Here is a 25,295-nt window from a genome sequence, read left to right as displayed (position 1 = left end):
AGCTTGTGTCTCACCTTTCACCTGTTGGTCATTTGCCTTCCCGTCACTCAGTGCGAGTTGTTGATTGGATTTACGGTTTTTTTTTTGTTTTTGTTTTTTTTTTTTTTACCTTACTGAATGGTGCCGCGCCTTCATGCATATCTTTAAACACACACACACGGATACATCTACAAAGATGCGAGCACATCATACTCTTGTATGCATGCTCACACCTACACGTACATTAAATATAAATTTTATGTGAAGTTGTACACACACGCCGCACGCATTCGTTTAATTAAACAAAAAAAAAAAAAAAAAAACGCGCACGCGCTGTCGCTCGCTAACACGTCACAATTAACGGAAAATGTTTCTTCCCCCAGTTCTGTAATGTGTTATTGACCTGTTGACCTGTTCACCTGCCACGAGGTTCAGGCGTGAGAGTGTTTGTTATCGCCGGCTGATTGATGTGGCAGGTACAACGAGTCTCAGCGACGTACCACCGCCCACGAGACCACCCGCCCCGTCACCGTTATCTTTGAAAAAACAACTTGTGTTGCTAGGGAGATGCAGCAACAATGCGGAGGGCCGGCTGAACTCATTTCCATGACGGCGCGTGCGATTGTGTGTCGTCTGTGAGCTGTTACCAGGCGCCGGAGCACGGGACAGTAGTCATCATGGCAGGTGACTGGCACGAGACATATGTAAATCACTGGCAGTCGTCATCTCTGACCCCAAATCGTGGCATCATGACCTTTAAACGTGAATCATTGTTTAATGATAATTGTTTGCCATCACTGCTTAATTTTTATTTTTAAATTATTTTTTTATTTATTTTGTGTGTGTGTGAAAAACAAGCCGCGATTTGTCGTCAGTAGCGCAATGGGAAGTTGTATCGCTTGTCGGGGCGACAGTGAGGATCGGAAAGCCGGCGGTTCGCATTTCGCCTCGGGTCTTATGTATTTTTGTCAGTGTCACTTTTGATTACTTCTTCCTATCACCGCAACAACTCACCAATAGACAGAAGTGCTTTCACACAATAAAGGGGAAAAAAACCCACACCAACAACTGTAAACTAAACCCGACGGAAAATTGACTATAAAATTTTGACTTCAGAATTAGTTGTGACTTCTGTTATGTTCCGCGCTTTTCTGTCTAGAAAGTGAAAAAAACTCGAGCATTTGTGCAAGCCGAAATTCCAACAGCAAAAACAAACCAAATAATCTAAGAGCAGACTTAAAAAAACAACAAACTGGGAAGAAGAGCAACAGAAGGTGTTACCTAGGCTCCTGAAAGGGCGCGAAATACCACGCACCTTTGGGAAATGAAGCGCCGAGTGCTGCAGGCACGCCTCGACTACAGTGTGCTTGTGTGTGTCTATATGCGTGCACGCGCGCTCGCCAGTTCTCGTTGCCCACTCAACACTCCACAAGCCTCTTACAATGAGGCTGCTCACGTCTCCGCCCAAAGATGTCCGTGAAACTGATGGAAAATCGAACGGCGGAGGGAGAGAAAAAAAAAAACCTTCGCTGGCGGCCATTTGAAAATAGAAAACCGAGATCTCACGTCTGTGTAGAGAGTCTCTTCCTTGAGGGTGACAGCCAGTTTTCTTCATCTTGTCTCTTCTTCTTGTTCTCTGCCGGCCTTGTTCAATATGTTTATTCCTAGTTTTATCGCCTATATATATATATTCATACATGTATTGATTACGCATCAGTCTGTCGGTCTTCTGCTTTCTTCTTGCATGCTACCCATGTCCACTGCTTCCCTTTTTGGTCTGTCCAGCAGTTCTTTTTTTCAGATCTTCTGTCTGTGATTTTTTTAGTTCCTATCCCCTCCCTCCCCTCCCTCCATCGTTCGTCTCTATTATCAACCTTTCTGACGTCCATCAATGTCAGACGAATAATACGAGTATTGGTATCAATCAACCAGTCTTAAGCCTGTCTATCAATGTCAGAGTATAGACAATGAGTATTGGCAGGTCTGGTGGCAGCTCTGACCCAAGTCTTTGCGTGGACGTCCGAGTTAATAACGCGCCGCGTGGACGCGCGAGACTGTCACATCCGGGGGATTGGCGCTCGGCGGATCGCTCGTTATCGTCTCGTCAAGAACGACGCTGTAATCAAGGATTCCTGGGAGGCGATCGACAAACTCTGAGGCGTATCACGTTTGTCCTGGCGTCCACACACCGCAGGATTTCTTTCGTCTGTTCTTCTGTCCTGTCATTGGAGCCACACTCGCGGCCTGCGAGACTCTCCGCACGTTTCCTCGCAAACTGATGTAACAAGTTGTCGCTCAAGCACCAAAGATGTTCAAATATTTACCAGGCTTCTCAGCGAATGAAATGCGGTATTAAACGAACAAATGTTATAGTTTACATCCTTGGGAAGAGGAACCTGAAATATATTTAGTTATTTACAGAATTGGCGGAATTCTATTGGCAGTCAGTTTGCTGAAGTAAGTGCTTACGGACTGGTAGCTGTAGATGAAAACCTCACTGCAGCATCCTCGTTAGAAACAAATAGCTTTGTCTCCTTTATTGTTGCTACCTGTACTATGTGTTTCCCGCCTATCTGACTTCGTGGTATTTACCTGATACTTTGGCAAACATCTGAGAAGTTCATTATCTACCTGAGCAGGCGACGGGAGAAGCTAAAAAAAAAAAAAAAAGACAGCTTGATTGGTGGCATTGTTCCTCCCTCCCCGCCCGTCATTCATCCTGAACATTAACATCAGAAGACTGAACAAATATTGTGTTTGTGGAAGTACGACAAACTGATAAATCTGTCTCGGCTGTTTGCATGAACAGAAATGAACACAGTTGCTGTTACTGGGTAAGGTCCTGGCCGCTCACCGACATCATCGTCAGGGATAAACCTGACGAGGAGTAAATAACATCAGAGCTAATTGTTACAACAGGAAGGGGCACTCGGATGTCGGTAGTCAGGGCGCCTGAAACAAGTTCCTATGCTCTTTGTATTTCTATTATTATGTATTTCTATTTCTATTCTACACAAACAGCTCTACCTCAAAAATTCTCTGTTCCCGCTAATTCTGCGCTCGGAAAAAGTAAATAGGATATAAGTAGATGTTTTTGTTGACAAAATAGAAATATTTCTATATTGTTCTATGGAAAAGCCACTTAGTGAGTGAATAGAACAGACTTTGAACTTTCACATTATTATATTATTTCATATTATTGTGCAGGCAGCATGTCATCACCATGTCCTGTATGTCTTGTTTCTGACAATCAAATGGCGGGATAACTCTGTTTCTCGACAAGCCTCTGCTGCTGCAATATCTGTTAACAAGTCTTGCTCTAACCCTTTTTTTTGGTCCAGCTTTAGCAAACCTCTTTACTCCTATGTCATTTGCATCATCTAAATCTTGTACTAAGTGTTTCGGGCGTTGAAAGTCATCACTATTGACACAGCGCCCGGGTGGTCCTTGGAGATGGTTGACGTGACACACGGGAGACAATTACTGCAGCGCCTGTTCGTCAGGGGCGCATTTGGGGAAACCACTCAAAAGTTTAGGGCAAACACAAAGAAGCCATGCCTAGTCTTCACAAAAAAAAAAAAAAAAAAAAATCGAAGTCAATCAGGAATTTCAAGCTTTTCCGCATTAATGGAGGGGGAAGTAATTTCGTCAGGGGCAGATTGTTTTCTTCGGGAGCAGAAGTTATTTGCTGTACTCCAGTGTGTTTGCACACGATAGGATTGCGGCCAGCCAAGCCCGGAGATCAGCAGACAGAGAACCCACCCACCCTTTACTGGAAGACGGTGGTGGACAGGGTGGGTAGTGGGATGGAGGGAGAGAAGAACGATACTGAAAATAAAGAACGAGCGGCAAAGTTTCTGTGGGTGGGTACCTAGCTTCGATACAACGGACTTGGAAGATAAATCATTTGGCACAACTGTCAGCTCCTTAGAGTGAGCAGTACTTGTGAATAACAACCAGTATGTACTGGAATACTTGCCACAATCATTGCTTTAAAAAAATTGTATTCTGATAATGTTATCAGCTACTCCCACACTCAAATCATTTTTCTTGTAAGTGCATTTCTCCTACCCCATAATTGAAGGTTTTTAGTAAATGCTTCATCAATTCTATCATCTGTTTGCTGTCATGCGCTTCAAATTAGATTTTGGGGGAAAATATTGAGTTCATGCTTGCTGTCTGCAGAACTATTGATTCAGTGTGCAGGGGGAGTAGGTCTACTTAACAGAATAGTTCCATGCAGGGTCACGTGTCACGAAACATGTTTCGTGCATGAAAACTGCTCAACACGAGTCAGAAAGTATTTCATGATTTAAAAATGGATGGATTCAGTAAGCAACCATTTGGCCTCCCATTATTAACATGTTTAACAAAGTTTCGTGATGAATTTCAGGCACTCAGCATATTTGTGTTCCCCTATCAGGTCCCCTATCTAACCCCACAAGTCATCCGGGTATATCAGAGCTATGACAGTTTATTCGCTTCATTTCTATCGCAGAATTTACCTAACTGTAAATGTTTGCAGCACTTGTATTTGGTCTGTTGTTCATCCATGCACGTGTTCCATGGAGTTGATATATATAGACTGGCAAAACCTTTTGCTGGGGAAGGGGTGAGGGGAGTGTCGCTTACCACCCCCCAGCGTCCCGGAGCACGCTCAAGGCCACTCACACAGCAGGCCACACACGCTGTCACTCAGCCGGAGGCAGGATGCGACTTACTTCTCGAACCCGTGCCCAAGCGAAGACCAAGACAAAGACGAAAAGAACGACACAAATACGAAGTTTAATCAAAAATATATATATATACCCAAACACCCAAATACCTAATACAACCAAGAAAAAGAAAATACCGATGCGAGTACTCACAAAAAAAAACACCAAAAAAACAAACCAACACCCAGGTACTGCACCCCCACAAAGAAAATAAAAAACAAAGTTAAAAAAAGTTAAAAAAAAAAAAAAAAAAAAAAAACACCGCGCACCGCGGCCCAGTACAGTCAGTTAAACGTAGTTTCCCCTGAGTCTTTAATTCTTAACACAGAACAGGGGCTTGAGGCGCTTAGTACACAGTCTCAGAAGCTGTTCACAGTACAGTTCCCTTTCTGAATGCAGGTGTAGAACCAGTAGACGTAGACGTCACAAATGAAGAAGTGTAGAATGGTTGATTATATCTCAGACGAATGCTCGTCGAACAAAATGGCGTGGAGCCAGGACACAAGGCACGCATAGCACGTATACACAGGAAGTACACAGTACATACACACCAAGGGCGTGCACCCCGGACATACACAAAAAGCCTGAAATAAATAAAAGAACAACGGTCACTAAAAGGCTACAGGAAAAAATAACAAAACATCCCCCTCCATGACCCCCTTAAACCAAGACACGAAATAGTCCTAAAGTACACACATACAAAAATAAACTCATAAGGAGTAAACACATACTCGCGTATCCTAATGCTCAGGCGTGTGCAGCCTCTCATCCCAAAACAAACATAACAATGGGGAAAATTGCACCCACCCACCGGCTTATGCTAATGACCGACGGTCAACCCGAGAAGAAACGGAAGCACACTCCCGTAGACACTGGATGTCACAGCCCAATGCTGTCATTCCGCCAGCCTCCGCACTTCCCACAAGTCCCGGTGGTCACTGCTGGCATCAACTCGCTAGTACAACCAGCCTCTCAGTGTCCACAAGCTTGGGTCAGTCGTGGCAGAGCATACAACCGGCACCTTGCCTCACAGCACAGACTCCAGCCGTCTTCTCAAAAAAAAAACAACAAAACTCTCCGCTCTACTCAACGCCTTGGTAACAAATCTCTCCCCAGCAACAGCCCGCCCTCGAGCAAACCTCACGTGACGCAGCAAGACTGTGACGTCAGGTGCTGCTACAGACAACGGGCGAAGGCCTTGACCTCTTCCCGCGAACCGGACAAAAATAGCCTGAAAACACACGTTGACTGTCGTCTGCTGTAAGCTACCTCTCCAATACAGGAGCGTCCCCGCGCGCTGAGAGACATGCAGACCTAGACGAAATCATGACACGCGACAGGGAGAAAGCGAAGGAAAGAAAATGGGCACTGCCCTTAAAAAAAGACTCCCATCCCCCAGAAAAACTCGAGGTCAGTGCGGTCCAAGTTTCAACTAGCATTGACAAGCAGGTCTGTGCAAAATAAAGTGTCTTGCATCACGTGACCATCTGTATTAAAGAGGCTGTACTTGTCTCTGAGGACGAGAGACCTCACCACTCAGTAGGTCACTGTGTGGGACGAGCGACCTCACTACTCAATATGGACTGAGGGTCAAATCCTATGTCTTGGGACGGACTGAGGGTCATCAAGAGTCTACTGGTCTCCAGTCTGGCCAGACTGCAAAAGAGGAGAAGCGAGTGGAGGACCTACTGATACACCCATCATTGTTGGACCTTCCACTGATTTCCAGGTCGTCGCTGCAGCTGATGGTCAAGATATAAAGTATTATCTGTGCTTGTTGACAGGCGGGACACCGCAGGACGCGGATCTGTAGTCACCTCGACCAGAAGCCAACCCTGCAGGCTTGTTGGTGAGATGAAGGCCGCCATCTGTCCTGACATTCCCATCATGCGAGTGAGTGAAGTCAAACATGGCGGGTTGCAATAAGGTGGTGATGTCCATTGAATGAGGCCGCGCGATCTACTGTGGACCTGGCTACGAAACTATACATTTTCTCCCGTTACACTGACAGATAAAAAAAAGTCTGCAATGGATTTGACTTCCAAATGTTTGTCCTATCTCTACATATTTCTTACTGCGCACATGTTTTTGTCACTGAAACTGGTGTAGTGAGGTCAGGTGCCTAGTGTGTGGTGACAGGCCTGGAGGATGGTGATGGCTTCTGTTGACTTGTGACCTCTGGCCTGTGCTGACTTGTGGCATGTTTTCCCTTCTGTTTATTGCGGGACAGAACATCACTTCATGTTGCTTTTATTATCCATGTCACAGAGGACAATTTTTTTAAACTGTTGTTTCATTTATTTTTCTCAGATAATGACTCTTTAGTGTCACATTTAATGCACCAACAATTTGTCACATGCAGCGCGAGGTCTTCTTTCATTACAATATTTTACGACAGGTATTTACGGTTAAACAAACAAAACACGCAGACCAACACAGACCACAGGAAGTGCAGACATATATATAGTTGATTTATTTAAGGGTCTAGTGGGTGCAGTTTTCTTTAAATTAGTTTAAAGCTCAATGGAAAGTGTTGCATGTGAATATCCTCTTGCCGTTGTTGAGGTAAACATACAAAATCACATACACTGGGTACCAACGTGACGTCACGGGCTTGGCCTCTGTAGCCAGTCATTACACAAAACATCTACCGCAGTTAATGAGCGTACAGGGCTCGGGTTTACTCAGCTTTCATTTCTATTCCGATTTACGTTATTGCTGCGCACAGAGAACTTTGTTTTCGTGTTTACTGCTGGCACAGAGTTGAGAGAAATGTTCTGTCGGTGTAATTATTACATGGGAGCGTCCCCTGGCGGGCCAGCCAGGCAGGTAGTTATGATAGGATGCTGGAGCGCCGCGAGGCTGACAGAGAGTGCGGTCTCTTGTAGCCACCAGGAATGATAAGGTCAAGGGTCACAGAGGATTGTAAAGATCACAGCTCCCTCATTTCAACACCGCTGGCTGCTACCTGGGTCCAGAGAGGACGTTGGTCAGAAAATTGTGTAGACAGTAGACACACGGTGTAATGGTGGTAAGCTAGTACAACAGGCTCTTCTTAGAAAGACATTGGAAACAATGTGATGTCCGCAGTTCTGAAATGTTCCATGTTCGATGAGGAAATGTCAACGATTCTTGGTGTTGTATCGAAACCCAAAGCCCTGATGTAGTCAAGTTTCGATGGCTTTCCGGGTAAGGTGAGTGGGTGAAAAAGAAAGTAGCTGTGTAGTACTCCAGCAGCATCTTCACGCGAGACAGTCGCTTTGTGAGGAGTCTCCTTCCGTCCTCTTACCTCCACTTCCGGTATAAAGTGCTTCCGCCCGTCCTCGGCTTAGTCATTCAGTTTCACGAAGAAATGTAGGACTTGCTTAGATATTCGTGGTTGAAACCACTGTTTGACTAGATGTGTTGGAGACCTCACCCCTACCCCAATCACACTTCCATCATTTGCACTTACTATGCCCACAAAAATATACAGGCTTGAGGTTCAGATGTTGAGTGTTTTTGTTTACTTAAGTTTACAAAGTCCGTCTTATAATCGTCAGGTAATATACTTTAGCCCTCCCTTTCCCTCCCGATGTCCGAAGTCTGAAAGGGATCGACGGTTTCAAGATGGACATTGCTTGTGCGTCGTCCCCGGAGTCGGGAGGGAATTTATTTTTTCTGAAACAATGTTATGTAGGGACCTTACCCGAGCCTTGTGATTGGCCACCTGCTCATGTGACCTGTGACAATGATTGGAGTGTTTGTCCCTCGTAACCCATCATGACACAAACACCTTTATCACATCGGCGATTTGCTCCGAGCTGTCGTCGAAGGACGGCTTGTGGAAGAATTAAATCTTCGGGCTCAAGCTTATCTCAGCAAACATCAGCTTGGGTCCCGGACTTGTTTTTTAAGCAGCCTGCTGGGACTCGGCCATTTTACTTTCGTTGTTGTCAACAATGTTTTTCTGCTAAGAATGATAATATTATTTGGTTCCGCAGAAAGTCTTTGCTTTTAGAGGTAGATTTTGCTTTTGGAATTTTTTTTTCATTTTCGTGGAAAAATGACAACAGCTGTCTTAATATGCGTTGATTGCATTGAATTAAAATTTATGTTATATGTAGTTATACATTTATATCATCAAACACTGTTTTAACTTTCTGTGATTGGTTTTGTAATAGACGAATGTCTATTGAGGTTTACTAAGCAAATACGGAAATAATTTATTTCTGCCAAAGAATAACATGCGTTTAATACAATAATACTTTACTGGTATGGAGCTCTGAATATTGCATTTGCTTTCCTTTCATCTTGTTGATTTTATCTTAATCTGAGGAAACTTTAACACGAAATCGAAGTCTTGGTAAATTATGGCTTCAGTCTCCGCGCCCTGCACATTCATTTCGTTTTAAAAGACCGAGAGCAATCGCGAAGAAAAAAAAACACCAGAAAATGGAGATTTTTTCACAGACAACAATATTCATGTCTAATAGTCTCCTCCTAAGGTTTTCGTCCGCGCAGGCTCAGAGGAAAAGGAGTTCGTGGGAGTGCTGTCCACGTGGTGGATTTATGAGAGACTGTAGTTTGTAAATATGGCCGAGGAGGTGTTGGCTCGAGATATGAACCCACTAGCCGAGATCATCGTCATTTCAATGATGAAAATGTTACCTTGGTGTCACCAGACCACCCACAGCCTACAAGAATCCAGAAACAGAGTTAACTTTTCAACAGAAAATAACTAGCTGTTACTCTTTTTCTCTGTTAATACTGGTGTGTAATGTAATGTATCAACATGGACAGTTCGCAAACATTTCATTTGCTCACAGAGAACCAGTCAGAAGATGCAGTTGTTAATTTAAGGTCTTTCCTTCTTCAAATATTTTATTTTTATTGCCAATTTTTATGAACGATATGGAGAAATTTGCCAAACAGCCAAATTTTCGATGCAATATATTCTGTTAAGGATCTTCGGGGTGACTTCAAACCACTTATTATTGAAACTATGTGTTTACTCCGCCTAATACTGACACTACTGACAGCCAGCTAATTATGTGTAAACAGATAATGCAGTCCTTATTGTTTCTTACTTATATAACTTTGTCATAAGACGTGTTGGAGAAAAAATATATCTGAAATAACCACCAGAAGAAAATTGGATTATTTGTTTGATCTTTGCCCTTTCAAGCTTCTTGTCTTTGTTTGCCTTCCTTGGTCCCGAAGAATGGATCTTTGTGTAGATGGCGACAAAAATGAGTCTGAGTTCTGTAGTTGTACACTAGAGGTCAGGTCACGTGGAATGTTGCTGTATATAAATGGACTCAGCCTCAGGATTCTATACTCTCTAAAATATAGACCAGAGATATAGATATAGATATAGAAGCAGCAATGTATCTCTGGACATAACAACGATAGAAATACTCGTCAGCTGTCCTACTTTTTTTTTTTTTTTTGGATGAACAGAATATTGTCGCAGTCGTTGCTGCCTTTATATTGTAAGATGCTGCCTTCCCACTTGGAGAATCTAATGATGATGCATTCCTATTATCGGACTGGAGGATAATGGCGAAAATTGAGGAGCTTGGGTTGTGCTTTCCGGTTAGAGGGATCGGATATTTTTGCCTTCCTGATGTCAAATTAAAGTGTCTTGCTGTCTTTAACTAACCAATTTAAAGTTCTTAACGTAATGTTGTTCACGAAGACAAAATATTTATTTTCTGCAATCGAGACAGTTCTTCAGGAGAAAAACTGCTGCTTTTTCTGGCATTGGTTTCCCGTGTAAATCCTTCTTTTTCGCCATCACGTCCTTTCGCCGAGTGTTGCCGAAACACGTCGAGAAAGTAGTTCTCCGCCAGAAATTGCAAATTGATCCGCCAACCCTTGTGAAACCATCATTGTAGTGAGACAGACGAGGCTGTATTGATACAGGGTTTATTTAAGTCTCTGAGCTGAAAGCGCCTCAGTCTGGAATCGATGGATCGAAAGGTGGGGACACGAGGGGACAAATTTGAAGCGCGTCAGATTGGAGGGCGTCAGACTGGAGACGGACAAGAAGACGAACACTGCCATCAGTTTTCTCCTCCTTTCCCTCCTTTTTCCCCAGAAAAGCGGGCAACGCAGGAACGACTCTTGCGGTCACCTTTTCGTCTGGTTCTCTGTAAGGAAAGTGCGGGAGTGACTACCGCTCACTAGACACAAGGATGGCACCCGGGTGTGCAATGTTCAGTCGCGTCTCCTCCCCACTTGTACAGTTCGACCATTGCACCACTCTACTAGGTACATTAACGATGTCTACTACAGTCTGAACATAGTAGAGGATAGGAGTTGCGCTGATGTGCATTGTCGAGTGTGGAGATTTTTTGGTTTTTTTTTTTTAATAACTAGTGAACTGAAGTTAACTTTGCTAACTGCTAAACTGTTATCAAAATTGTTATTATTTTATGAATATTTTAAAAAAAACTATTACACTTCAGCCATTCAGTTAACGACTAGCACACGTCCTCTGGAGGGTAGTCGTCCTCTCATGCTGCGTTTTGTGTTCTTGTTGTAGTCTCTGTCTTTCCTCGGTTATTTATTTATTAACATCCGCTTTGTAAATATAGCATTGGTGTATCAGGCTTTAAACTTCCGGTGTGAAACACACTGACGTTGTGAATCTGATGGACGAGAACAATGAGGCAAATAACAAGGAAGGAAACCATCAGAACGCCCTCGCCCTCCCCCGACAAAATACCTGACCTCTAGTAATATTCAGTTTCGTCAGTTGATTCCTGAACCGCTGCTTTGTCCTGATACTTGCTGACTTTTAGCCTGTAATGCAGCAGATGATCCCAGTGTTGTTGGCGAACGTAGGAGCTAGAGCCAGAGGTCGCGGGTGGGCAACCATGTGGAGTACACGTGACCTGCGGGAGATGACAGGCAGCAGAAAGAGCAGACCATGTGTGGACAGAGGTGAGTAGACAGCAGCAACAGGCAACAAAACTAGTGACACGGCGGTCATCCTTGGGTTAGGGCTGGCGGACATGCACCTTGTAGTAAGGTTTACAAGATGGCGACACAAGGCCTCTTTGAATGCAGTGCGTGTGCAATGTAGGTGCTACTTTCAACCTTTTTTTCTTAGTATAGTCGATTCAGTTTTTTTTAAACAAGACAAAAAAAAAAACTGTCAGGTTACTGCTGTGTGGAACACTGGACATACAGATGTGGACATCATTGTGAGTGTCTTGTACCGAGCACTGAGGGCAAAGGTGTGGACATCCCTGTGAGTGTCTTGTGCCGAGTCCTCGTCCTCCTACAAGTGTCGACTTGACAGGTACTTCAAGATATGAATAAGCCTGCTTCAAAAGATCCCAAGTCGTTACACTCTGCCGCGTGATCAATGCCCATGTCTAGACTTCGATCTGGAAGATGGCAATTCACATTTCACAGACGAGGGCATAAGTAGTAGATGACGTCATATCACGAGAGTGCCAAATATTTTCAGAACTTCATATTTCAATACGTGGACAACGATAACTTGGAAAGATAGCATCAGGCAACGGGGGATTGGATTTTCTATTATTATTATTATTATTGAAAACCAAATTCCTCGTTGCCAAAAGTCAATCCAGAAGCAACGAGCACGATTTTTAACTACTTCTTCGTCTCTCCCTCATGCTTTAAAACCGTTACCTTTGTGTACAAAGTGAGGTCGCTTGACAAACATGGACAAAAACAAAGACAAAGACCATCATCCCTTCCCAATCCCGATGCATCTGCCATCCATTATTCGTAACAGTACATGACATGTGACAGACAATTGTGCTGGACTAAAGCACTTAGACATGTGAAGCTGTCAGCTCGTGTAACCAGCTGTAACTCCTGGTGTTACTTATTGTTGATGGCATACTTACTGGAAGCCGAGATGTGACGATCTTTGTTGGGGAGGCGGTGTGGAGCTGCTGGGGGGACATGTACAAAGGCCGAGATCGATGGTTCGCTGCTCTTCCCATGTCCTCCAGTCCTTGGCAGACCCAGTGCTGAGTAATTGAAATATCAGGGACATGCAGATTGAATTAGCGCAGCATAAAAGAAATATGCATCCTAAACTTTTTTTCGTAGCTTTTGTGCTTAAAAAATTCTTGATAAAAGGGAACTGGAAATGGAATTACATCTGTACCGGAGCGCAGGCCACATCTGAAACCCTCTGATGTTGTTGGAACCATCTGTAATCTTCTGCCGCTTACAAATCTCTAACATGGACCTTCTGTAATCTCTGAGGGTTGGAATATATAATATCCTCATACTTTTACTTCAGATGCTTGATACTCTTCGATTTATCTGTGTGTTGGGGTGGTGTATGGTGTATGGTGGTGAAGATGAAATATATGTAAAATTCTCAGACACATCTGAAAGACAATCCGTTGGCTAGTATACCTCGCTTTTATTTAACAGGCAATTGATACAGGAAAACTAAATATGCAAAATTTTAACATATCTCAAAGCTGATAGTTTTAGTTCATTTTTCTTGGAATAAAACCGGGAAGAGTTGCTTCTCCATCCTGAATATTAACCGAGATTTTGTGTCAGCGCCGTCTGGTCGGGTATTTGCATGCATTAACCGCATACTCAACATCATAGTTCACTTGTTAGAGCCCAGCATTTCATTGGGTCTGGAAATAGAACTCACAAACTATAACTGAGTGATTAAAGAACTGTGTGTATTTTTTTTTTCTCCATGTCTGATGTTAGCCAGTGCTGACTGTATGTCCGTTTGACCGTTACAACAGTCAGTCTATCAATCATGGCTTCACAATCGGAGCTTTGCCTTTACAGAGGCATCAGTAAAAGAGTCATCTCCTTGTGGACCTTTTCTGAACTGAGCAAATTATCTCCATCCCTCCCTCTACCCTCATTCTCTACCCAGTATCTAGAGAGAAACGAAGATTAAATGTCAGGGCAGCTGAGGGACCATAGGACCGAGGGCCAGGCTTTCATGACACAATCTCCGTAATGATTAAGACGAAAGCGGAGTTAATGTGGGGTTTGATTTATACCAACGACATCTTGAAGCCGTCGAGAACCAGAAGGTCCTGACATGGGTCTGTGGTCTGACCTTAACACCTGTTGCCGACCACAAGACCCAGGATTTGACACCTGTAGGGTATCGTTCTCGTATTCAAATCTTGACGAAGTTAATTAACATTAAACTTTTTGCCTTTTCTGGTGGATACAGAAAAAATGTTACTGATTGGCTGGTTTAAATGTAACGCATCATCTGGTTGTTCGGGGTCTATGGGAGACATCCTTGAATTTGATTTTTTTTTCATCATCACTATTCATTTCACATCGCCGGCGTTTTCCGTGGAGTAGAAACGTGAGTTTGAAAGAGTTCCTAATCACGCAAACCTTCAAGAGAACTCTAAATCACATAAATGTGTAAGAGAGTTCCAAATCAAGTTAATTTGTAAAGAAGATTCAAATCTTGTAAAGAAAATTTGCCGGTAGGTTGTAAAATGATTTGGCTCCTGGTGTCGGAAAACGCAGATGGGAAGTCGTGTGTAATAAAATGTAAGACATGTGATGATAAACTAAATATATGAAAGCTAATATTTCTTCTTCACTTGATGTCAAGTGATAGATTTACTCAATAATATTTACAATACACATTGATGTATACTTTCCTACAATTTTAGCTGAGGGTCAGAAAAGGAACACCGACAGTTTTTGGTAAGAGTTGAAAAGCTCCGCGCATTTTGTGGATCGAAAATTGCATTTCTATCGACTTCACTCTATGACAAGATTAATATTCCCATATAAAGCATACTGACAGCGCATGGACCAATGTTTGACAAGTTAAACATGCACAAATAAATCATACCGACAGTGCATAGGACCGACTTTTGACATGGGCATCCATCTCATAGCACGATGAAATAAATTCTGCAAACAGAAGTATTACGGACCCTTTCCATAGGGTTAATTTTTTAATATACATTTTTTCAGTCAGTTTGTTTCTTTCCGTTTTCTATTAATTTCCCTCGATGCGTTTTCATGACGATTGTTGGATTTGAGAACTTGTTCCTTTCTTTTCTTTCGCTGCCTCCGACCTCACCTCTGTAGAACGACCCGCTGTGTGGAGATGCTCGTTAAACTGGGTTTCATCTCTGAGAATTATTTGCGGGAAGTTTATCAGGAAATCAAGCATGCCACATCGATTTGCAACACAGTCATTCTTCCCAAGGGAGAAATGAATTTAACAAAAATTATTTCCAGATTTTTTTGTTATTTTCGTAATTTATTTTTCTCTGCTTTTTTATTTCTGGTTTGTAAGATCGGTTTGGGCAACAGTTGGTCGACACGCAGGAAGATATACTTCTGTCTCTTTTCGTCTTTGTGCCTGTCTTTCTTTCATCGCCAATCCGTTTTTTTCTTTTATTGTGGGCGGTCCTGTGGCGTCCTGTCCTGTCACCAAGGTTGGCTGTCCTGCATTCAAATCTCGTCTCGCGCTCGCTGTTGTTTTGTTTTTTTTTCTATACATGTAGCATTTGTTTACAGGGCTGACTGCCTTGCTGTGATAAAACACCAATCGCCCTCCTCCTTTACTGATAGTTCCTTCTCTTATTTGATACCTTCCTTAACTCATCCCTCTCTCCCATTATTTCGCCCTCTCTCGCTGACCTATTCACCTCATTGTCTCCCCCTTTCCTGTCGTCGGTCATCGTTATTTAACCTAAAACAGGACAAACCCCATTGGCATTAATTGGTTTTCTTCAGTGAACTTCACGGTAAACGTCTTTCACTATGGTATAAAACATGTCTCCCGTATTTAATACTAGCCACAAATATTTATCAATCAGCCATAAATGTCATCTGACTGATTTTTTTTTTTTCGCGAGGAGCTGCAGAGCTTAAGTGACATTCGTACTGTAACTCAGAACTCACTCTGTCCGAGTCAGTCATAACTAAAAAAATTATTGTTACATCATATTTCTCACTCTCAACAAGTTCTCTTGGTCTGAGTCTCGAGCACATGTCGATGTTCATACTTGACTGACCACGTGTCCCACACGCCTTGCAGCTCCAGTGACGTCACTCGTCCTGTGTACATCCTCGCCATCAGCTGCAATATCATCTCATGACTCCTGGCCACAAGAGCTCACAGCTTATTGAGAAATGGTAATTACCATTTGACCTTTTCTTATCTTCATCGACTGGCCGCTAAATGCACGTCATTCTCAGTTCCCGATGTCGATTGATTTGTTTTGTATCGAGGGCGATATCCGGTCCTAGTTAGGGTCGGCGTCCAAGGGTCTGGAGGCGGCAGGAGGTCAGTTCCATAGAAGCCATTTTTGGATTAGAGCGATCCGTTTCGAGGTTTATCTGGATCTCCCCTTTCCTCCTTAATCTTTGCCAAGACAAGTTACTACAATCGCGACAAAAAAGAAGAGAAAATTAGAAATACCGAATGAGAGAAAAGAGAGAAAAAAATCTGAAAGAGGTTAGGGTTGGGGTTAAAATGCTCCACGATAACCACCAATGTTATCTTTCTTGCTTCGTCAGTCCGTCTAATTAAACATCTGGGACAAATATTGAAACAGCATGGTTGTTTCCCTGCCAACTTCTGCTTTAGAAATAGTTCAGGACCAAACATGGAATTTTTTTTTTTGAGGGGGGAGGGATAATTTTGTTGTTTTGTCGATTGTACCCCTCCTCATAGCTGAAAGGGTTCGAGCCATGAACTCATCCTGAAGCAGTTCTTTACTGTAATCAAATGTTTAAATACAGGTGTGTTCGGATGGGGTTATAGAAACTGGGATGTGTGTGAACTTGTTAACAATATACAACATCAGATTCATGGCCGCGTGTCGGAAGAGAATCGCCACCGAAGGAAAGTTTTCAGACTTGACGCGCTCCGGGGTTCAGGAACCACCAACTATTGGGGCTGGGAAACAGTGACACTCTGCTGATGTGGGTCCTTAAAAAAACAGGAAATAAAGGAGACTTGTTAAGTTTTAAAATGAATTTTTTAGCTGGAAATGGGGGAGGGAGTACCGACATTTTATGCATCCTCTTCCGTTGTCTACTGTGTGAGCTCTACTTTCCTCTATTTTCTGCGTTCTGGTGGTCTTAGACTTTATCAGTAGGCTTATCTTATTCTTTTGTCCTTATCATCACAGTGCAATATTGTTGTCATCCAGTGTCGTGTGATTATTTCGTTGTCCACAATAATTCTATGTTGTAATCTCGTCATCAGTATCAACAATGTAGTACTTCCCCCTTGTCAGTACTACTTCGAGTTGACGAAAGTATCGCCCCTTTCCCGACGACATAGAGGATAAATACTTGGACGACACAACTGTACATTGATACGTTTACATTCTCAAGATACTAGCTAAGAAAGAGGATGAATACTTCGGAGTGACAAGTGTGCGTTAATACCTCTTCGTCGCCAAGACTACAGTGGACAAGCATGACGTCACAGTTCTCGAAAATGATAAGAGGAGTTCACTCTACATTCGGCATTAGGCTCAGCCCAGCCATTCGACAAAAATTTCATTATGGTAGACCCTTAATCCGCTTTTTTTAAAAAATCAGACCCGAGTTACATCGCCTCTTCTAACCCCGCGTCTGCAGGCTCAGGCAAAGCTGGTCACGTGACCGACTCCAATGCTGATTTGCGGAGCGGACGCCGGTCGCCCCTCACCCCGGTAACTCGTCACGTCGCCGCTGCGTGCCTGGTCCTGAGAGTTGTCTCCCCACTCCGTGAGATGACGACGCAGAAGCAAGCCAAGGGGACAGCCATGGCAGATCGATGAGGGCTCAACATTTTCCTCGTCGACGTTTTCAAGATTTGCGGGGGGCCAAGGTGCTCACCAAGCATGCTCCAGACCTCGCGCTGACTTGACTGGCCGCACCCCAGCGCTTATGAGGTGAAACAATTTTATGCTTCGGAGACTTGCTTCCAGAGACCAGGGGGAGCTGCTTGACGAGAAAAACAGCGAAAAAAAAAAAAAACCGGAGGATATTTAGGCACAACCGACACCAAAAGAAGGCGATTCGTAAGATAGCAGCCCCACTGGCTTAATGGAGTTTGTGGTTGACGCATGCGCGGATGGGTGATGGAGGCAGACTGTGTGTAACGAGTTATCCCCCGCCCCGCGCTCTCTCGTTTCCAACAGCAGTTTTAGTCTCCTCTGTCTTCGATCGTTTGCTTTTATTCGGTTGATCGTTTAAAGGCGTTTAGTGGCTCATGGCTGTCTGTGTGTCTGTGTGTCTGTGTGCAGGGAGCTGAAGATGGCGCTGACGGCGAAATTCCTGCAGGTCGTGTCGCTTGTCCTCGTCTGGTGCTGTCCACAAGGTAAGCCATTCTTCCTTCTCTTGTAGGACTCTTTCACATAATCTAACATTCTATCATTCCACCAATTGCTTATCAGGCTTTTCCGAGTAACACACTTAGCAGGGTTGAGGATGGAGTTTCTGGGATGATGGCATTCAGCAGCAGTCGAAAGAAAAATTCCTATCGTCCTCATTTTCGTCAAATTTAGTTTCGATTAAATATCTTGACATACAGTCACATACACTGGAGATACGCACGAGAACCGTTGACTAGCCTCCGAACTCTCGGTTTTTTTTTTTCTCTCTCTCTGTAACAAAAGAATAAAAATAGAAAGAATAGAAAAAAATAATCAAATAGTTTGGGGTTTTTTTTACACAAGCTTTTGTATAAAGCTTTGCGCATGGATTATTTCCTTGCTCGAAACATATTCGCCATATTCCCTGTCTAATTTTAAAATATTTTCCTTCGTGTAATAAAAATAAAATGTCGATATTTCCCTGTAGTGCGGTTATCTTGTCATCATCTCTTCCTGGATCATAGTTTGTTATTTCTTTCCTGTATCATACAAACAGTTTCATCTCAAGCTATTGGTGTTCTCTTCATCCTTTTTCTGCAAGGCATCCTTATTTTTGAAAAATTTCAGGCTTTCAATCATGCTGATTATGTATCAACATTCCCTTCCTTTTCCCAACCGTTTGGATTGTTTGGATCCTACATCCCTTCCTTAACGCTTCCTTACAATCTGTTTATCCAGTAGAGCTGAAAATGATTTATTAGCCTGTAGTTTTTACCTTCAAAGTTCTCTGCTCAGAATTCACCATTGTTTTTTGCTCTATCTGTTTTTCTGGCTTACGTTTTTCTATTGCTGTAAAAACACAGACTAACGATAGCGCCCGGCACTATATAGCAACAATATTTCTATGTAGATTATGCTGTTGTGTAGTAAAAGAAGGTTACGCCTTGACCTGACCCTTGCCCTGTCCTTGCAGGCCTCCCTGGTGCTATGGGGCACTGGGCTGAGTGGGGTGCAACGTCCATGTGCTCGTCATCCTGCGACATGGGCATCCAGACTCGCATCCGGCACTGGGTGTACGACAACGGCACCGTCAGCGACTTCACCAACTCCGAACATGCCACCTGCTTTCTGCTGCCCTGCCCCAGTAAGTCCTGTCTCCGTGTGTGATGTCTGGGGAAGGGGAGGTCTATAAAATAAATATTGTTTCATTTACATGAACTTTCCTTTCAAAGAGAAATCAAAACTCCTTATCTTCACACATACATGAAGGTACAAGAGCGCATACATATTTAGGGTAGAGATCACTTGCACGATGACAAAAGTGAACACACGAACACACCTACATACGCACGCTCTCCCTCACACCCACACACGCATGCTCGCAGTGGAGGAAACCTTAGTTTCTAGTGAAATTACCGACGGTCAGACCTGTGAACAGGTGTCGACTAAACTGGTCACATGATGTGTCCGCAGAGAACGGTTCGTGGTCAGATTGGGGGATGTTCGGAGAGTGCAGTGTGGCCTGCGGGACCGGTATGAGAGTGCGCCGCCGCGACTGCAACAGCCCCCCGCCCATGGATGGCGGCCTCTACTGCAAGGGAGAGAGCGAGCAGGAGGAGGAGTGCGTCCAGAAACCCTGCCCACGTGAGTGTCTTCTCGTGTACCTGTCCAGAAACCCTGCCTATCTGGTTGCCTTCTCTTATGCCTGACCAGAAACCCTATCCATGACAGTGCCATCTTGTGTAGCTTAGTAGCTACCCTGTCCATGATGGTGCCATCTCGGGAAGCTGTCCAGAAACCCTGTCCATGATAGTGCCATCTTGTGTAGCTCACCAGCAACCCTGGCCACGTGTAGGAGTCATGATGTCTACAAAGTTTGTAAAAATAATGATCACAGGAAATAGAGATCAACCCTAATTCCTTCCGATTTTTGCTTCAGTGGACTTTGTCGCACCGTGTGATCCGCGCCTCACGACGTGCGGGCTGATCACGTGAAGCAACGTACAGAAGGAGAAAGGAGAAATGTTTCTGTCGTTTAATACACTGAGTTACCATGGTTACGTGCTGAATGAATTGTATTTCTTTACCTCTGTGACAGCTCAGCCCAAAGATTTCGACATGGCGTCGTGTCCCCAGCGCAACTTCACCTGCGAAAACGGTTTGATGTGTGTGGCGGAGAGTGAGAGGTGTGACGGCACGCTTCACTGCAGCGACGGAAGTGACGAAGTCCGCTGCTGGCGCTTCCGGGGCGGCTACCGAATCGGTCACGTGCACTACTCGCACTCGGGGTCAAGTCAGTACGCACTCCTTCTCTCTTCTTTCTCAGACAGACAGACAGACAGACAAAAACTTGGTGATCTAGATTTCATTACTATTTATAGATATTTTCATGCATGACTGCATATGCGTGCACAAGCTGGGCTCGGTTCTTCCCGCAGTCCAGTCCTTTCCTGTGAAATTGTGTTGTTGCCATGATAACGGCAAGTAACTGCCGTGAGATCCCATTGAAAGAGATGACAAGAACTACTTTTGTGTCATTTTGCAGGTCATTCCGTGTATACTGTCCTGACAGTCTTCGTGGCCATCTTGTCTCACGGCCTGCTGGCAGCGCCGCACTAGAGCCTTTCCAGAACCTGAAACTCAAGTCTCCATGACAACCGTGCTGAACTTACCGTCTTTCTGTTAACATCATCTCCCTTGCCCAACCCCCTTATGATGTCCTGACCCTAAACATGTTTCGTCAGAGCATCGGGGCTTGTCAGGCACCAGGCACGGTGCTCACCTGTGATGAAGTTCTTTAGAGGACATCATGCAGAATGTCACCATGCTTGCAGTTTACCGCCAGTTTCTTCTTTGGGAGATGTTAAGTGAACTCTTCAACAGACATTATGAAATGATAATCATCATCGTGGTCACCATCACACCACTCACGGACACAGCCACCACTGGCATCGTTGGCTTTGTTTTCCTGTGACCACGTGAAATTGTTTTTTGTTTGTTTAGAGTTTTAGTGTCAGCAACAGACCATGGGGATGTGTGGCATGGTGATTTTGTGGGTGCCTTGTTGTGAAAGCACGTCCCTCCACGAATCTACTTCGACAGATTTGATGGAGAGGCAGACGAGTGTTCATTGGCCAAGTGTTCCTTGCGGAGTGAGGACAGCTCAGCGTCTTCACCGGAGATTCATAGTCAGCACAACTCCAGTAGCATCACCACATTTCATCTCCATTTTAAAAACTAAGAATTCAACAATTTGGCTACACACACACAATTTCTGTCTCTCACTCACACACACATACGCACTCGCACACACACACATACGCACACATACACTTTCCCGTTCCCTCTCTCTCTGAAAGCACTTATATATATACACACCTATACATACGCGTGTGCATACACTCAGTCTTAGGACTATTTTGGCATGTCGGTTAAAGTCTGTTGTTTTGAAGTTGTGGAAAAACTGGAGAAGCTGGCGTGTTGAATGTGTTGTTGCTGTTCCGAGTGCCTTCTCAGTAATCCTCTGACATTGTTGTTGTGAGGGATTTGAACTCTCTCTCAAAGGACAGATCTGCCAAGTTTTCACGATACATTTTCTCGACTTGTTTCCATTTTACTGTCATTTCTTGCTGACACAACTTGAAAGAGTTCCTGACAGACAACGGTGTGTTCGTCAGTGTGTTTATCGTGACTTAGCCAGCAAGTACTTGTCATCAGTGAATGGAGAATGTTTCACCTAGTCTATTCACCTGCCAAGTAGACTGCCAGAACTGTCATGGTATGCAACTGGAAATAACTTTGTTGTAGTTGTGTGCTAAAGGAAAGGAGATGCTTGTTTTGTACTATGTACGACAGAACCGATGCTGCTGTTGTGGTCTGTGGACTGCGTGGGTGGAGAAAACTTGTATTGGGCGCGAGTTGTTGTTTTGTTTGTGTATTGCAGGATGTCAATGTACTGCACATTGTTACAGGAAATGGAATTGTTGTAGTGAACTGTTCATCGGGAAAGGGTGCTGCTTTAATTAGACTGACGTCTGCTTCCTGCTTGCCATCCGACACTGGAGCTACACTCCTAGTCAGCGCCGTGGGGTGCGAGGGCTGAATGGAAGAATCAGAGTTTCTACGGAAAGATTATCTCTTAAGTAAAAAAATTCATTTGCAAAAATGATCTTCTTTCCTCCATGGGACACAACAGTGATGGACATAATTTTGTTGCTGCTGTGTTTATTTGTTTGTATGTAGAATCGCACTGTACACAACTGTTCTCAAGTACACGGTGAACATCGCGTTTGGGTTTCATTGCCTCCGGCGAGTGGGAGGGTAAGGGAAGGGAGCAGCAGTTGGAAAAGTCATTTTGCTTAAACCAAATCACCAGCCTTCCACAAGGCGACTAAGTGCAACTCGTAAAAAAAAAAAAAATGCTTGGCGTATATTTGTTCATTATTTACACATGCGTGCTGAGTTTCCACCTGGCGCTGCGATAAACATACCTGAGGCTTGGTCTGTGGTAAAAACGATTCACTTTTGGCAGACTGTACTCGTCTGTGCACCTTAAGGATGGAGTTGAGAGTTCTCAGAGTGGGCAAAGTGAAGTTATAGGAATTCTGGCAAGAGTGGCGGGCATTGACTTTTTTCAGACATCGTCCTTATCGTTAGATAACTCATCTTGGCTCTCTTCTGTGATGTACCCGAGCAGGAGCCTGGAACACAGGTATGAGAAGACACGTTCCGGGTACACAGCTGTTGTTAAAGTCGTGAGGGTGTGCTAGCGGCAATGGTGGTCGTGACTGACTCTCGTGGACGTCAGACTGACGGTGTTTCATATATATATATATGAAACTATTGGTACGTGTGACAATTCCAAGGAATCTGTTAATTTTCTTTGTAAAAATTTACCAACCTGGCTGAAATGGATTTTTTTTTTAAAAAAGGAGTGAATGTTATTAGGTCCCACACTAAATTTACCTGTGAATCTAAGTATTTTCTTAGATAGTTTACTTCCACGAGTATCCGATCTTAAAGATGCCTTGTACAACCACTCCCTCTACCCTTGAGCAGATGAGTTGATAATACAGACGACAACTAAAGATGTTTCTGTCGGCACACTTCATTTGCTTTCTGGACCTTGCTAGACAGACGAGTTATGGTTCGGATTTGAACCAGAATGGTGTTGCTTTGTCTCTATTTTTCTTTTTGTGGTTATTGGATTACATCCATTCATTTCTTCTTTTCTTTATCCACACTAAGTCTCTTTCCTTCTATTCCAGTTCTGCTCTGAGATAGTATTCTGTATTCTGTACAGCGATCTGCATGCAGTGTATCTCTTAGGCGTTCAGACTGACCTTCCTGTCTAGTTTTGCCAGATGGTCAAGATTTGTACCTGATTGTTGGCTTGTTGCATTTGAGTGCCTAAGAATTTCAATATCTGCAGAATATGTTGAATTTATTTTCAAGCTTGCTATTGTTTACAAAGCGTGTGATCCGTGTTTGAGAAGAAACAAACAGGAAATTAATGCATAACTCAGAGTTTCTGATGGAAGTTTGGACTTGCTTAAAACCGAGAAGGGGCCATGCCGACAGACCCACAGTGAGATGAAAATTGTTACATGTGCGGCTACACAGTGATCACTTCCATGTTTCTGTCTCGCCGAAATCCCGAACTAATATCTGTAGTGAGCCGAAATCCCGAATGGATCCCTAGTACTCAGTTGAAATCCCAGATACGTACCCGTGATCAGTCCCGGGTGCACCCAGAAGCAAAAATCCCATTTACACGTTTAAGATGTACGCCCGCTACTCTCGGAGACAGAAGAGATGCGCGTGGACTTCATCTTCGTTCTGTACTGCGATGAGCAGTTCATATGTTCATATAGCAATAACAACTATGTACAGATGCTATGCACTTTCCTAGTCTCTGCTTTCTATACATAGTAACATGCACGGAGTTAAAGTCAGTACTGACAACAGTGCTTGACATGCTTCTGTACTTAACTCGTTGCTTGCCTTTGTGTTTGCTTGTCTGGAACAAAAGGGTCGTTAGCTCTTTCTCCTGTTTGTTTTATGTTGCTTTGACGCTGGTGTTGGTGTTGGAGTGCGCCGGTGGCGTCGTCGCTTGAAAGAGGTACGACAGCCACGTTGTTGACTTCAGCAACAGAAATCAAAGCAAACAAAGCGCCGCCTGTTATTGTCTTGAGTGGTCTGCTGTAGATGGTGCGACGGCTGTAGTCGCTGTTGGAATCAATCAGACGTGAGTTTTTCTCCCTACTGCAGTCTGTCTCTCTGAGCGCTCAATTTGCCTATGTACGGTCTGCATATGTCTACCTGTCTCGGGTTTGATGAAATTTGAAAGGGCGGACATAAGGTCTGCTACATAAGATTATGTTCATTCTTCAAATTCATTTTTATGTTTATTCTTTAAATTCATTTTTATGTTTATTCTTCAAATCCATTTTTTAACAACCACATCCTCATAGTGTAAAACCACAAGGGTTTGAGGTAAATATGAGAATAGTTTGACTTCCATCTCAGATTTTTACATGGCTTGTCAGCAGTTTCTCTATTTAGTTGTGTTACCATTCTGTGAAACAAATCACTGTGCTTTATGACAGCATTTTCAGATGCCATGTTTTCGTTTGTTTACTTTTTTCACAAACTCTGGCACTTTGCCGATGTTTCTTCTTCTGGCCCCGCTTGTGATAGTCTCACTCTATCATATCCCAGACTTGCAGTTGTTGTGACAGTCTGTGCATAAGACAAAGTTAGTGTTAGGAGCGAACAAAGAAGACAACTTGTAGTGTAAGTACCCGTGGGTAAGTTTGTTACTTGCTGCCACACAACACCCTGTCTGAATAGCGAAATAACTGCCATTGTGTATGGACACGTGCATGCATACAGCTACATCTGTCACTTGTTCTCTCTTTGTACGGGTGTTTACACGGTAATGTATGAAGGGTATACATGTAGATGTAAAAACTATTATACGAGCAGAGATTTTTTTCTCGCTTGCTCGTGAGACTGGAAGCCATTGTCTGTGCGGCACGCCCGACCTCGCAACAAAGCCCCCGCCCAGTTTCTGGCGCCATCAAGAAAGTTCCAGAACACATCTGCTATTTTACTGGCATTGACAACCTTTATGACATTCCAGTTTAATCAAATAAACTTTTTTGTAAATAACATTGTGGAGTTCTTCTGGAAATGATGAGTGTGTATGCGCGCGCATGGGCTTATGTTTATTATTTCTCCGTTTCATCGATCTACCTTCTTACTAGCATCACCACCATTATCATCG

At 43.7% G+C, this 25,295-nt stretch overlaps 1 protein-coding gene across 3 annotated transcripts in view; it reads left to right on the top strand.

Moving 5' to 3' along the window:
- The window catches only part of LOC112555099 (semaphorin-5A-like), a 30,818-nt gene extending 5,636 nt beyond the window's left edge, over positions 1–25,182 (top strand). Inside the window, exons 1-6 of one of the 3 annotated variants that reach the window (XM_025223302.1) lie at positions 11,439–11,624; positions 17,939–18,012; positions 18,981–19,151; positions 19,481–19,651; positions 20,106–20,300; positions 20,553–25,182. In XM_025223302.1, the coding sequence (XP_025079087.1) occupies positions 11,611–11,624; positions 17,939–18,012; positions 18,981–19,151; positions 19,481–19,651; positions 20,106–20,300; positions 20,553–20,626 (699 nt within the window). In that variant the 5' untranslated portion in view covers positions 11,439–11,610 and the 3' untranslated portion in view covers positions 20,627–25,182. Of the gene's footprint in view, positions 1–11,438; positions 11,625–17,374; positions 17,585–17,938; positions 18,013–18,980; positions 19,152–19,480; positions 19,652–20,105; positions 20,301–20,552 lie in introns of those variants that run through there. The other 2 variants (XM_025223303.1, XM_025223304.1) reach the window with 2 other exon arrangements.
- The last annotated feature ends 113 nt before the right edge of the window (positions 25,183–25,295 follow it).

This window comes from Pomacea canaliculata, linkage group LG14 (assembly GCF_003073045.1).
Source record: "Pomacea canaliculata isolate SZHN2017 linkage group LG14, ASM307304v1, whole genome shotgun sequence".
In the NCBI taxonomy this organism is placed as follows: Eukaryota; Metazoa; Mollusca; class Gastropoda; order Architaenioglossa; family Ampullariidae; genus Pomacea; species Pomacea canaliculata.
The sequence above is the reverse complement of the archived record's forward strand: the minus strand, read 5'-3'. Positions and strand labels throughout refer to the sequence as shown.